The 14,687-nt window shown below is 41.2% G+C and overlaps 1 protein-coding gene across 5 annotated transcripts in view; it reads right to left on the bottom strand.

Moving 5' to 3' along the window:
- Nucleotides 1-8,483, bottom strand: part of STX18 (syntaxin 18) — a 70,607-nt gene extending 62,124 nt beyond the window's left edge. For 2 of the 5 annotated variants that reach the window (XM_075148751.1, XM_075148750.1), the window contains exon 1: nt 7,981-8,192. In XM_075148751.1, coding sequence (XP_075004852.1) covers nt 7,981-8,142 — 162 coding nt within the window. In that variant the 5' untranslated portion in view covers nt 8,143-8,192. Of the gene's footprint in view, nt 1-7,445; nt 7,539-7,980 lie in introns of those variants that run through there. The other 3 variants (XM_075148749.1, XM_075148753.1, XM_075148754.1) reach the window with 3 other exon arrangements.
- Nucleotides 8,484-14,687: the final 6,204 nt, after the last annotated feature.

Raw genomic sequence — 14,687 nt, 5'->3', positions numbered from 1 at the left:
CTGGAAGGAGGTGAGGTGAGGATGAAAACAATGTCCTCAAATGGGAACTGCAGCCTTAGATACTTCTGGACTCCTCAGCACCACATGAGGTCCAGTTAGTCAAAATAAAACTAATAGCCGACTAAGGAAAGTTGTCTACCAAGCCAACTTTCAATCCTGCTGTTCAGTTACATTCAGAAAATAATTCCCATGGAGTTAAGAATGTACTTAAAAAACAAACAAACAAAGCAGGGGAGGACAACGACAGACATTTGCACAGACATTTCCCAAAATATAAGAGTTTGTAATTCTTCCCCCAAGGCCAACCTATACCCTCACCACTGTTACTGATGTGATGCTTCTGGTTTTAGCAAAACTCACATGGGGAACATTAGTGATTTGGCATTTAATCCTATCACATTAAACAAGGTCAGCATTTCATTCCTCTCCAAAAATCTTTAAAAAAAAAAAATTTCCTCTGCTGTTTCCTTAACCGGCTTTTTATGTGTTTCTCCTCTACTAAAGTTATCAACTTCTTTCCCTTCCATCTCTCAGGCTAAATTTCTTCTCCAACAAGGAAATGAGAGGTAAAAACAATAAATGCTCGTAATAAAGAACTAACATTAACCATAATTTGCAGAGGCAAAGAGATTAATCTGAAATATTAGAAAGCAGTACACTGTAACTCCCCATTTGAAAAAGTGTAATTTAGAATCGTATTTTCTGCCTAGAAAATGGGGGAGGGAAACCCACGTGCACGTTACTGAGTACAAAATGCAGCACCATCAGTGAACTTTGAGGAAAAAAGTGAATGTTCGTAACTGTATGTGGGAGAAGTCAGAGTTAATTCTAATGACCTCAGCTATGGGCCCAATTTATTAGAACTTACCTCTCATTAAAAGTTAAGAAGTGAACTGAAATATCACTTGCTGTCCAAAATTTGGCACGGTCATTAATTTCTAATAAAGACTATAATTGGCTATACTATAAGCAGTATATATTTCCCTTGCATCCAAATATTCTCTCATGGGAGTTATGTAACCATTAGAGTCAAAATGATCGTATAAACTAACCTTAGTAAATCAGGTTAGAATTTTTTAGTTTGAGTATAAAAACAAAAAAAATTAAAGCACACCATTTTAACCATTTTTGGCCATTTCCCTCATAGCACTGGTTAGCAGCAGCTATTCAACTACAACAGAAGTAGTTCACTACGTGAGCCTGCAGTCTTTGATGCACTGCCTGTGTTCTGCCATGGACTTTAATGGTACCACTCTTGGATATGGAAGTTTTCAGGATTAAGCCCCAAGAAGGTCTATTTTAGATCCAGGAAATACATGTCCCATGTTAATATAGTTAAAAGTTAATATAGCAAGCTGGTTATTTCATTATTTTGGATATTTCTTGGTCTTTTAAAAAGCTTAGATGTAATTTGATACATTCTGCAGACACCAACCTGAACTTGACTCAGAACCAGCAGCATAATACTATTCTCATATTAAAACGTTTAATACTTGGCATTTTATTTTCATATACTTTTTACTTTTAGAACAGGGATGGTGTTACTCCCTGCATCAGCATATTGGTACCTGCCTACCACCAAAGCTATTATATATCCAAAAGCAGGCAGTGGAAAAGCCTGTGGACCTCCCAATCTGCAAGCCAAGTCTTTTTTCTTATGATACTAAAATGGTATTAAGCACAAGGAATCCTTGTTTGAAATCTAGATCTAATCATATCCCAAAGTTTTTCAAACTTTTTTTGATTTGTAAACCCCTAGAAATTTTCCAGTGAGAGTGCAGACTTCTCCTTCTCTATTAGCGCCACGTACTGGCTACTGATTATATACTGTAACCAGACCCATTACACAATTTCGGTGGCTGAATTTTATTCTTGGTACCTCTGCAAACAATCCTGAATAGTCTGAAAGGGATCAGAAAGTATATATGTTTAAAAACACTCACTTTTAATTATGTCATGCTATTCAAGGTGGTCCTATATGGTCAATTTGGGGGACCAGCTACTGGTTTGGGCATTTCCTATGCTTTTTTAGGCTTTATTAATGCAGTGACAGTTGCAAAGATTAAGCCATTGTAAACACCAGATACAAACACCCCTATCCCTTTTTTCTCCTATGAGAATGCTCTGAATACCAAAGTGTGCAAAGATGTGCAGGAAGATCCCATGTTTGGGACCACGGACAAAACATCAGCTTTCCATCTCTTCTAATAGCAATGCTATTTTGAATTATCCCGTGGGCTGCATCCAAATAATGAGATATGTTGGACTTACACAGGTGCACATGGAAAGGCTGTTTTACTCAGAGTATGTAAAATTAAAAAAAAACCAAACCACCAAATAAAAAAGCCACCACTAACGTATGTGTAGCCAGAGCAGTATACTACGAAAGTCAGGTGGCCTTATAATTAAAAGGTTTGCTCAAAATCTATATTCAATGTCATTTGCTCTGGCTTTCACAAGAACTAGTTTTGAAGGCAAGTTTTATGTGGGGATTTTTCCTTCTCATTACATATTTGTACAGAGCAGCCGAACATATTCTTGATATGAATATTGGCCTATCATATCAATTTTTTTGAAGAATTAGTTAATCATCCTACAGAATCCATACACAGAAGTTATATGAATAACAGATGTTGTATCCTCATGAATCTGGCATCCTTATGCATTCAACAGCTTCAAACACAGACATTTGATCATTCTGAAATTTTGCATTTAAAGACTAAGAAACATTTAACCTTTCAAATTTTCCATTCTCAAGGATATGTTTTCAGATATGTCTGGTATTGCTTTTGAAGAATTCATGCTCCAGCACTTCATTTTTTAGCTTTTTGCAAAACGCTTAAAGAAGGGAATGCCCTAGCAAAACGCAAAATTTCATTCATGGCTGCAATCAAGCCCACCATGAAATTCTGCTTAACCATTAATTTATCTTTATTTCTGTTAATAAGCTGTATCAGCCCTGATACCATTTCTCCAAGACATATTGAACAGTCAGCAATGATAAAAATTTCTCATTCTTTCAGTATTTTCAAATAAGCATATTTGAAGATTATATTCCCAATAGCTCACACTTGCCATAAACAAAAGTAACAGGAAAGGCTTAAATAGTGAGATTTCCTAAGACTGTCCTGAGACAGAAGTTCAAGTGCCAAACACCTTCCAAAACCGACAATCTTTTAAAATATCCAAAACTGCAGGTTTAAGATCATGGTAAAGCTGTGAACAAGCGTCACATAAACTGGGCCTACGCTCTACCTGAACCGCTTATGTTTGTCCCTGAGCACTTACTTCAAGTCCAGGGTTTTTTTTTTTATTTAAATACTTTTGCTCTAATCCTTAAAATTCTTCAATTACTTAGCACATTAACGCAGCTTAATCTCAAATCTGATACCATACCAAGGAACTACATAAGCCTGTAAAAGTATGATGAAATGCAAACTTTAATATCCCTGCATACTACATTTTGAATAGCTGTGTCACTGTAAAAGTCTAAGGACAAGAAAAAAAAAATTGTTGCTTTTGTTTTAGTTGACCAAAAAGCACTAACAAATACATAATGAATTCTAATAGTTTTCTATAAATTGCACGCAATGGGAAAGTCTGTCGATGTTATTGTAGCTTTCTTGTAGGGAATTCCTCAACAATCATTTCTTACCTGGTCTTAGTTAACATGTAACTGGTGAACAGGTGGAGAGATGCCAAAAACATTCACCATACGTACAGCATTAGTCATCTTTCATTACATATCAGACAATCCAATGGTTGTACAATGCAGCTGACAGACCAAAAAAAACCAAACCAAGTAAACAGTGACGGGTCAATGCTGGGGCAAAGAAAATCTTTTCAAAAGTTCATGGCCAAAACAGTCGTCCTGGATTTAGAAGAGCATCCATAGGCAAATGGATCAGTTTTTTCACAGCTTAACAGTATCACCAGCAACAGCAGTCTCTGCAACTAACATCACACTGGCTTTAGATAACCTTGTAACATCCTTGTGTTAGCAGCTTAGCCTCAAATACAAAAACCTTCATCAGCTCCCCACAGACTGCAGCAATACAGCATACCTGAGCATAAACCAGTCAGCTTTCAAAAAATACAAATTAATACAGAATGTTGAAGTATTTTTTGTGACTAACGCAAAATACCAAGAGCTCACAAAATGTATCCTCCCATCTCTAGACGGGTTTCCCCACACAATATCGATTCAAGTCAAAGCTCTTATATTTCACACTCTCCATGGCTACTTCAATCCACCTAAAAAATCATGTTAAGTTTGAGAACGTAAAACAGGACTTTATAACTGTATCTCCCAGGTGCAATGACACTTTACCATAAATACAGCAGCCCACTGTGCAGACACAGAGCTTTCTTAGGAAAGAAAAATGAAATTCAACAGAAAATAAGGAACTATTACAACTTCGCCAGCTTCTTCTCCAAACGCTAAGCACCTTCAAGCTTCCTTCTTAAATACCACTTAGTCTGTCTACGAAGAAGACAAAAAAAAAAGTAAACATTTCCACAGTCCTCAGATCCTCATAGTTCATTTGGGGGAAAAAGGAGGAAGAAAATATACTATGTATGACAGAGAGAGTTACATCGCTTAATACAGTTCAGCCAAGCACTCAAACACATTAATAATGCAATACAAAACTTCCGCGGGATGGGCTAGAAAGGAGAACTCTGATCCTACAGCTGTGCGGCTGCCCCAGGCAGAGCTGAGCGCCCTCCCAGCCCCGCATTCCAGCTGTGCTGCCCCATGGTCGGACCAGGGCTGGCTGCCACTCCCGCAGCTTGGAGCACAAGCGGCATCAGCACAGCTCTACCTGCAAGAACCTAGGCAACCCCCCCCAGAATGTAACATTGAAAGAAGTATGTCTGTGTGTAGAGTCCACATAAGTACTTCAACATTTCCATATTTGCATGTCAAATGGAGATCTTCAACTATTATGCAACCAAATACGGCGTAATAAAAGCAGTGACTCGGTGTAGATTACTCAGGGTCTCCATTGTTACCCTACATGGATTCTGACCAGCATCTTTCATGACAAGTTTTAAAGACAACAATAGTTAACCATTTGATATGTTCCTCAGATTAAAAAATAAACAAAGAAAACCTATACATAGACATGGAAGAATTCACTGACTTTTGGGGGGCTTTTTAAAACAGAAATATGTTAAAGAATTAATGCAACTATCAAAGATCAGATTTGCAAGTTAAGTTGCATAGCCTTGGCAGAAGCAGCTAATTTTTTAATTGCGAGGCTACAAGAAAGTATTTGAAAGAGAATTTGACACATATATGATCAAATCAAATTGTATTTGGCTGAAGCAAGCAATTAAAATCATCATTTATTTTACTACAGAGTTTACTCTTCTAGCTGCAGTTTCAATGTTTTATTCACACATTAAAATCAAACCTTCTTAAAGAAGGCCTAAAAAACGTTATAAAGCCTTCTCTGGTTTGGCAGGTTATTGGCTCCACTGTCACAAATGTAAATGAGTTACAGGAGCAGAGATAGAACAAGCCCAATCCATTTCACTCCTACTCACTGATCAGCATGTTGATAGAAATCATGTTCAGACGTGCTTCAGCAACACATTTTTAGCCTTGGCCTCTTCTCCAATGTAATTGTTTATGTAAGTACCATTAACTAAACCCATTCTCTCCCTCAGACAGTCCATTCAGCTTATCCACTGTGCATTAGCGGTTTAATTCACTTGAAGCTCTTGTAATTAAAAAAGATACTTCTGTCCACATCTTTGTCCTCCTTTCTGTTGCCTGGACAGTGCCTCGAGGAAACTCAGAAAGGACAAGGAGCTCAGAGAGAAGACTGAGGCCAGCAGGAAACAGCAGCTGTGAATAGGGGGAAAAGAAGGACTAAGGCAGGAGGAAAAGGACATAGCTATAGCACGCCATCACTGCACAGGACTATGGCTGGACAATGAGAATAGGACAAAGGTGAGGCTAGGCTTGAGTATAAACAGAACTTAAGAGAGAAAACCAAAACGGGGAGGCAGCTAAAGCAAGGGAGCATTGATGGTATGAAGGGAAGAGAGAAAAGACTAGGAGGGAGGAAGAAGTGGGTATGAGCCTAGTCTGAGGCTATAAATTATTTGGAATACAGACGCTGAAACTGAGAAGGAAGAACCAAAGTGCAGACAGAGACAGTACTGCAATAGGGCGGAAGCTAAAAAGCTTCGGAGGGAATGAACAGAAGCCTGTGGCTATACGAGTATCTAGAATGGAACCTAAAAACCTCAGATTTCCTCTTGCTTCCTCTGCTACCACAAATAACTGTGAAACGCTTTGGCAAAGTATCCAAACACCGTCCAGTGCTAAACCCTTAGAGGGTAACAACCTGCCCTCAGGATCAGACCAAGTGCTGAAGTTCTGAATGGCAGATTTAAAAGTTGCAGCCACGTTGATGATGCAGGTAAATGTCAACGTGATGCCCTGTGATAAAATTCCAATCCTTTTTAGAATTCTAGAAATTTACACACACACACAAATTGTGTTAAAAATTAAAAAGGCTGCCCTGTTCTGGGGTAAGACTGAAGGAGCCTGTTCTTTCTAACACTGCAGAATGTGGAATATCTTTAGTTAAAATCAGGAGATGCAGTGGGGGAAACAAGGTAGATGTCATAGACAAAGATCTTGAATACAGTTTTATGGACTGGTCTGATCACTGCAGATAGATCCCTACCATAGAACTCACAGTCGACAAGTCACTTACGTCAACTTTTTGTAATGGTTAATAATTTATATTCATTTAACAGGTACCCAACTTGACACCCTCTGCTTAGGCCTCAAAGCAATCACTGAGTTACTGAACATCAAACATCAAATGTTATAAAACACATTAGTTTTTAAGTACTCTCCCTCAGAATTGGGAAAAGTACAATAAGCACAGAAAAAAGACATTAATATCTGTGCTTGAAAACTAAACTATTAGTAAGTTAGAAAATGACAGAACAAGGTTACTTGTGCATATGTAAGCCTGTCTCCTCAGAGAGCGTACTGAGCAGTCTTTGTCTTTTAGTTTTTCAAAATATGGTCCACTGCCTTATTAAACATGGGTTATTCAAACCCTGCTTTGGTATCAAACTTGTTTCCCTGCCTTTTACTCAGTATGGAGGAAAATAATCTTCAACAAATTTGTTTTTACAGCACAACTGTGGACTAACGATTATTATTAACACTGGTCAGCCTTCAGCTCTGTAATTCCTTAACTTCTCCATGCTTGCCTTTTCAAGCCTGAAATTGTTCTGATTACCTTTTTACAGGTAAATGTAAAATTTGTATAGAAATTTGTATAGAATTGGTACTTTACAGCCATATTGCGTGACAGAAAAAAAAAAAATACTAAAGACAGCATATACGGTGCATATATGGTGCACCATTACAAACGCTTATGCTCGTATTTGTTATGGAAGCGATCTCTTACGCGGCAATTGGCGTGAGGAAATACCCGTGTGAATGCATGCACGCCCGCGGCACAGGCTGAAGGAAAGTCGGTTTTGCACGATTAGAAACGTCAGCCCTCGCAGGAAGGGGACGCAGCCAGCAGAGCCCCCCGGGACGGCCCTGCGCGCCCCTGCCGCGGAGCGGGCCCCCGCCCGGGAAGCGTCGCGCCGAGGGGAACGCGGGCGACAGGCGGGCGGGAGCCCTCCCCAGCCGCCACATCAGCCGCCGGGCTCCCGGCTCTCACGCTGCGCTCCCGTCCTCCCAGCCCACATCCGTGTGGGAAAGAGCTGCCCCGGGGTTGTTTGCGGGCGACTCCGGGGCCTGCTCGCTCGCCCCGGGCCCCCGGGGAGAGCTGGGCGCGGCGGCCCGCTCCCAGACGGGGGTGAGGGGGGCGGGCTGCCCGCGGCGGCGCCCAGGCGGAGCCGCTGACGGGGCGCCGTCAAGCGCAGGCCGCCGGCGGGCCCAGCTGCCGCTCATCTCCCCCCCGCGGCCCGGGTGCCCGCCGCCGCACTCACCACCTCCCGGGCCCGGCTGGTGAAGTCGCTCTTGCAGCGGGCGGCGCTCCGCTTGAGCAGCTCGTCCCGGGCGCTGTCTCCCGCCGCCACCCCCAGCGCCTTGTTGCGAGTCTTCACCGTCTTCACGCTGGCCTTGAAGAGCAGGGTGATGTCCACCGCCATGGCGGCCCGCCCCTCAGCCGCCGGCCGGTGCCGCCGCGCACTCTTCCCCGCGCAACGCGGCCCCGCGCGGGGCGTTCCGCCTTGCGTGGGGGTGTGGGAGGGGTGCCGGGCGGGCCTCGTCCCTAGGCCGCCTTCCTTGCGCTCCCGGTTTAATTCATTGCCACCGTCCGGCGGCGGGGTTGAACTCCTCGTCAGCCTCCGCGGAGCCCGCCTGGGCCGCGACGGGGAGCGCAGCGCCGAGCCCGCTCAGCCGCGGGCGGCCGGTGCCGGGGATCGGGAGGGGCGTTTGCCTCCTGCCGCCACAGCTCATCCCGGCGCGGCCGAGACCAGCGCTCGCCTGCGCACGCACCGGAGCGGGAGGGCTGCGGCAGGGCTCTGCCGGGCTCCCCTGCGCCTGGCTGCTGCCTCCCCTGCCAAACAGCAGCTTTGCGGAATAAAAGTTACATTCCGATAGAACTTTGACGTCTAGACCACCCCGCCATGGCGGCGTGGCAGGTGTAGCCAGCTGGTGCTGTTATACCCAGTCTCCCAAGTTTTTAGCTGGACAAATTAGTCATGGAAAGACAGGATAATTGGGAAGGATTAATACATGTTAGCAGACCTGGGCTGGGATCTGGGATTAGTGCTGGCGTGAGACTCCCCTAGGAAATGGTCACACATGCATGTCCCCTGATTACTTATCCCCGAGCTGTATAGGTGGAGCGACCTTGTTACACCTGGAAAGGGCAGCAGCGATTTCTTCTCCACCAGGACCTCCGAGGTCCACCAACCTGCTGCCATCCTGCACTGGGAGAGCATCGCACTGGTACCTGGAAGATGTATCACAGTCAGTTACAGTACAGCACTGTTTGTTATCTAAGTGATTCTGAAGAAACCTTTGTTATTGAGGCAACTTTATTACCGGGTCCTGTGCAGTAGGCTAGCTATGTGAAATTGCATGGCACAGAGGGGAAGACTTGTGACCAAATAAACGAGTGGTGGTGTTATACATACATACATACATACATACATACATATATATATAAAAAAATATGCCATACACTGCTCTGGGATCCAGGAGATACCATGTAGTTTTTAACTGTGCTCTCACTGACCAGAAGCACGTTCCCTGACATAGTCTCCAAAGAACACAGTTTCAAAATCCTGCCTCTCTCCAGCAGACTGGAACTTAATCAACCACAACTATTTTTCCTATCTGCTCCAGAGTATCAGGCTTTCTTCCATTGTTGATTACTACTCTGCTTTCAGTTCAGTTCTCATCAATTCAGCCTTAGCTATAGATTAGTGGTTCCCTCATAGTTACATTGTGATTAGTATTCATACATACTTTGTTATTATTGTTCTATTTTAAATTGTGTTTTTAATGTGTACGGATATGTATTTCTAATTAAAGGAATAGACCGTTTTAAGTCCCTGTCCTCGGTGCTGGATTTACCATGAAAATATATTTAAGGTATTAAAAAAGAGGACAACAACGGAGATTAAACTTTTCATTCCAGGAATGCCAGCAGTATTTGATTGAACCTCGAGCCAAATGCCTTTGCTCTTTCAAGATTAAGAAATTCAGTACAAAGATACTCTAGCAAAGCATGTATTTAATACAGATGTGTGGAATTTATACATAGTAAATCAGATACTTTCAAGTATGTTTCCTAAAATTGGTTGTTTTCCTTTTCTTTGCATTACCAAAAACAAGGTAAGCACACTTAATAAAATTCCAGGAATGTCTTGATCACACTGGCACCGTCTGAGTCTGAAACTCCCTGAAGACACTTCTGAGCCATGTTCACCAATGCTACGTGTTAGGGTAGTTTTCATATGCTGTGGATCTGCCATCCTTACGGTAACTAATGCCTCACTCCACAAACACGTTACTTCACAGGCACTTGCACAGGTAACTTCTTGCCAATAGAAATAAGAAATTCACAGCTTGCCCACACTAGAATGCTCCTGAAAATGTAGGTGATAGAATTAACCTCTGGTTTTGTGCATACTTAGCTGTATAGCTTGTTCCAATATTTAAGGAAGCTAATATTTACACTCCCTTGAAGTATTCCCATTTAGGTGGGCGTTGGATAAGAATCTATAGATTTTTCCTACAGAGTGCTGTTTTTTTACATTTAAACTGTAGGAATATGAAAGTTATTTTGAAATTTTGAACTTCACCTTCCCTTCCTGCTTTTAGAAAAACAGCTTGTTGGTGCCTATGTAATGTTATAGTTTACTCATTTTCTAATGAAATTTCGGTACTTTAAAATAACAGAAATACTCTATACATTTTTGGATGAAAAAAAGAAACTATAGTTCATTAAAGCAAAGTAAATTTTAACAGACATACTATAGTTTACCTCCTAACTCTGCAAAGACTTATACACATACTAAACCACTGTGAATACTGTGAATACACCCACTGAGGTCAATGGAACCACACATGGCACATATAGTTAAGCACATGACCCTTTTACTGGATCAGGACCTTAGCTGAAAATTCTTTGGGAACAAGATTGTGTCTTTATTTCTACTTTTACTTATTTATTTGTACTTCTTGTATGTGACCAGTAGTTACTGAAAAACACCCCAAACCGGTAATAGTAATATTACACAACCAATTTTGAATCTGAACAGTCTTAAAACTTCCATTTGGGCACAAGGAAATAAATAGAGCCACATTTTAAAAGAAACACAGTATTAAAATTCCATATAGCTGATCTCATCTGTCAGAAATGGACTGAACAGTTAATCTGGTAAAGGAAAAAGTTAAACTACCTTTTTAATGTGAAAGAAGGTTGCTCAAATGGTCTAACTCATTAGCCATATAATACCCAGGGCCTCTGCTGTAGAGATAAATAGATAGCTTTGAAGATTACAGCTGCTTTAAAATCAGTTGCTAAGAACTGGTGCCCAGAGCTTTTATTTGAACTTGATCCTGGCTTCCTGTATACAGTAACTGCATCTACTCAGTAGTTATTTGCACTTCCACAGCCACCTTGTTTTGAAAGTTTAAAGCTGACTTTGGAGCAGATAGGTTTCAATAGTACATGTTGGAGCTCCCTGTAATTGGTAAAAAGACTGACCTTGAAATTTAAGATTTTAAGGTTGGAGTAAAATTCCAAAACACACACAAAGGACTACAGTCCCACCACAAGCAACGCACGTAAATCTGTAAGAACACATGCACCGTGCACTCAGTTGTGCCTCAGCAGAAGTATGTCTGGAAAAGGAGGAGTTAGGAGTTTGCAAACTACAACAGTTGTGTGTGCAGTGTGAGGACAGCATGCTGACCATCAGGTTTGGTGTACCTGCTTAACAGGCATGTCCAGCAAAATGTCCTGGGCAAACCCGCCAGTGAAAAGGAGTCAATGTTTCCCTGTGGTTATCAATCAATGTGCCCATTAAAGAGGGGCCGGTGGAGTTCATCTCCACTCACAGACAGTAACTCCTCATGTTTTAAGTTCCTTTTGTGTGAGAGATAAATGAAGGAGATAAAGCTCCTGAATGTCTTCCCTTCTAATGCACTCCAGCTACAAAGGTCATAATTTGGCATGGACAATAGAAAACTATCTGCGGTCCATTTTATACATTTTATATTTTTTCTGGCATAAACCCAGTAACTTTCTTTATGTGATGGCAGTGTTGCAAACTGAATAAAATATCAAAAGGAAGGCAAATTGCTTACAGTGCACGTTTGTAATCAAGGCAAATCAAAAGGGAAGAAGCTGTATTTGATGACTGTTTAAACGCTTAAGCCAATAACATGCACGCTTCTTGGCTTAAACTCAAAGTAAATACAACAACTTTGTGGATGTGTAAAGAAATCTTCTTTGGTGTTTAGAAGTAGGATTGTAAGACAGTACAACCTGTACAAAGGAAGTATGGTCACTGTGTACAATGAAACAACGTTTTATGGAAAGAATGGATATGAATGTATAGCTATAAGCAACTTTTATTGTCTGTGGCAACAAATACTGACCGCTAGAAACCAGTTCATTTGGCAGTAACATCAAGGTTCTGTTATTCCTGTTGAAACTAGACCATCACACCAAAATTTACACCAAAAATAGTTAAAAAAATAGAAATCCCTCATGTAATATATATTTTTGCCTTAAAATATATCTGTATACGTGATGTCTAACAATAGAAATTTAGGGAAAAAATGGTAACTTGATTTTCCGATTGTTCAGAGGCATATTTAATTCTTAGAGATGTTATATATAAAACCATTCTTTAGTTGTAATGTAACTCCTAACATGATATATGCTGTCCAAACTGCATCATCAAAGAAGTGTGTGTGTGTGTGTGTGTGTGTGTGTGTGTGTGTGTGTTCAATGCAGTTAAGCTTGAACTATGGAAATGTTAAAGAGCTGGCTTCTGCATGCAAGAATTATTCTCAGGAGTGCTGATTCTTCCTCATGTAAATGGAAATACTATCCCTGCCTGTGGATATTGTATGTAAAAAGCAGGTGAAATTCCAAGTGAGGAAGAAAATTGTAGGTCTTCATCAGAAAAAAATTACTTTATAGACAAGGTTTTATAAAAAAGAAGGTCTTGGTTATATACTTAACCTATGCACTGAAATAAATGTTATTTTTCAAAGCAGCAGACTTCAGAGGGTAAAATCTTCAGTTCTTTACTCACAACTCAAAGTGTAAACCTGCAGATCTGTGCTTATCCTACAAAGCTTTGAATCTTATAGTACAGTGTATATTAGGATTTTTTGGCCTTATAATCGCTACTGCTTCTTGACTGATCCAACCGCAGCAGTAGTTACAGCAAATGTATTTGTGCAACTAATAACTCTGCTGCTAGTGTTTTAAGCAGATTACCGTCTAACTTGGATAGCACCTGACTAGTGGATCCAAAGCAGTGGTAGCTAAGAGGAAGCCTAGAATCAAAGCCTTAGGTCAGATTCCCCAAAGGTAGTTAGGAGTCTAACTCCTAAGGAGATCTGAATCCCATTCGAAGTATTTATATATCACTTGATTTCAGTGAGTTTTGGGTGTCAGGGCTCACCAGCAGCCTTGACTGTCCCCGACCAGCCTCCTCTGGGCCCTTCCTCATGACCTCCCTGTGGGCTGATATCAGAGAGGTGCCTGATGCCCTGGGCTGGGGGTGCCCCTGGCCGCCCCGCTCCCCTCACTCTGGGATGGCAGGACAGGCTCCAGCCGGCAAGGCCCTGCTCTGCTGGCTGTGGTGTTGCAACCAGTTCCCCACCCCTGAGTGAGCTGCTGGTCCTCACTCTGCCCCGGCACTGGGCATCTAAATATCATCATTATGACTGTCATAATTAGAACAAATAAGGCCATTAATACCTATGGCAGTCATTTCCCACAACCAGCATATACACCTGGAAAAAGTCAATAGAGACAGTGTTCAGTCTTAAATTTTGCTGAGGAGATTTTAGCTTGTTCAAAGTCTCTCTCCTTTGAGAACTTCCCATACCCTCCTAGACTTGCAGACTGGATGGTTTCTTCTATGAAGCTCTGCAGGAAAAGAATACAGCTGGCATTTACACATAGAAGTTCAGTCTGCTGAATTCTGTAGTGAAATTACCACAGAGAGTCACAGAGCCAAACGCTGTTCTTTCTCAGTTCTTCAACAACATCAGTCAACATTTGTCTAAGAAGTTGAAAAAGAAGCTTGGCCTTTACATATATGAACGAGGCCATGCATTGTCTACCAGGCAAAAAGAAAGAACAATAAAAATGGAGATATTTTTTCAACAACAAAAAATATACACACAATAACAACAGGCATTGTTTCCCATGTGCTTGGATAATCTTAGTAGATAGTTGATGAAACAGCTGGATTACCTTCTAAGTCGCTTTTGAGAGCAGCCGCTAAAGTATTAGCAAGATAGTACAGGAAATCTTGCATTGTCACTACCACAAGCTGTTATTTTTCATGTGTCTTGAAAACATTGTATTTTGGTCTCCAGGGGTAGCATGCACATTACATGTATTTTTAAGAAAAACATTTCATGAATGAAAAATGTATTCAGACTTTCCAAAACCACTAATTTTGGAAACCCTGAAAAAAATAGTTCAGCATATACTCAGACCAATTCTATGTTGCATATACAAGAATTCCACATGTTTCTTTGCTGCTAGACCTGCAACATTTGTAGACTTGCATATTCTATAGTTTAACATACTACTATGTGAAGAGCTTCTTCATTGGACAAATGATGGCAGTTAGAAGAATGGGAATTTAAGAATGAGAAAAGAAATATAATGAGCCTAGAGGAAAGATGAAAAGTGGAAGAAGACATGCAGATAAGGTCCATACCAATTTAAATCTTACAATAAATTCAAGCTGGGAGCAAAATGTAATGCAAAAAACAGTTAGAGATTGTAAAACAAATACAGGACTGGAAGGTCTTGGGGCAGGGCACAGACAACTCCATGTAGCTGAATTTTAAGAACTGTGAAAATATATGTGGCAATAACCCACTCAAGACAAAGTGAGCCGTTTGAACATTCTCTAAATGGCACTGACGAATGTTAAGAGGCAGCTTTGGGTAAGCACAGGAATGTCCAGATGTTTCA

This window comes from Calonectris borealis, chromosome 4 (assembly GCF_964195595.1).
Source record: "Calonectris borealis chromosome 4, bCalBor7.hap1.2, whole genome shotgun sequence".
In the NCBI taxonomy this organism is placed as follows: Eukaryota; Metazoa; Chordata; class Aves; order Procellariiformes; family Procellariidae; genus Calonectris; species Calonectris borealis.
Note: the sequence above shows the minus strand (reverse complement) of the source record. Positions and strands in the feature narration are given on the sequence as shown.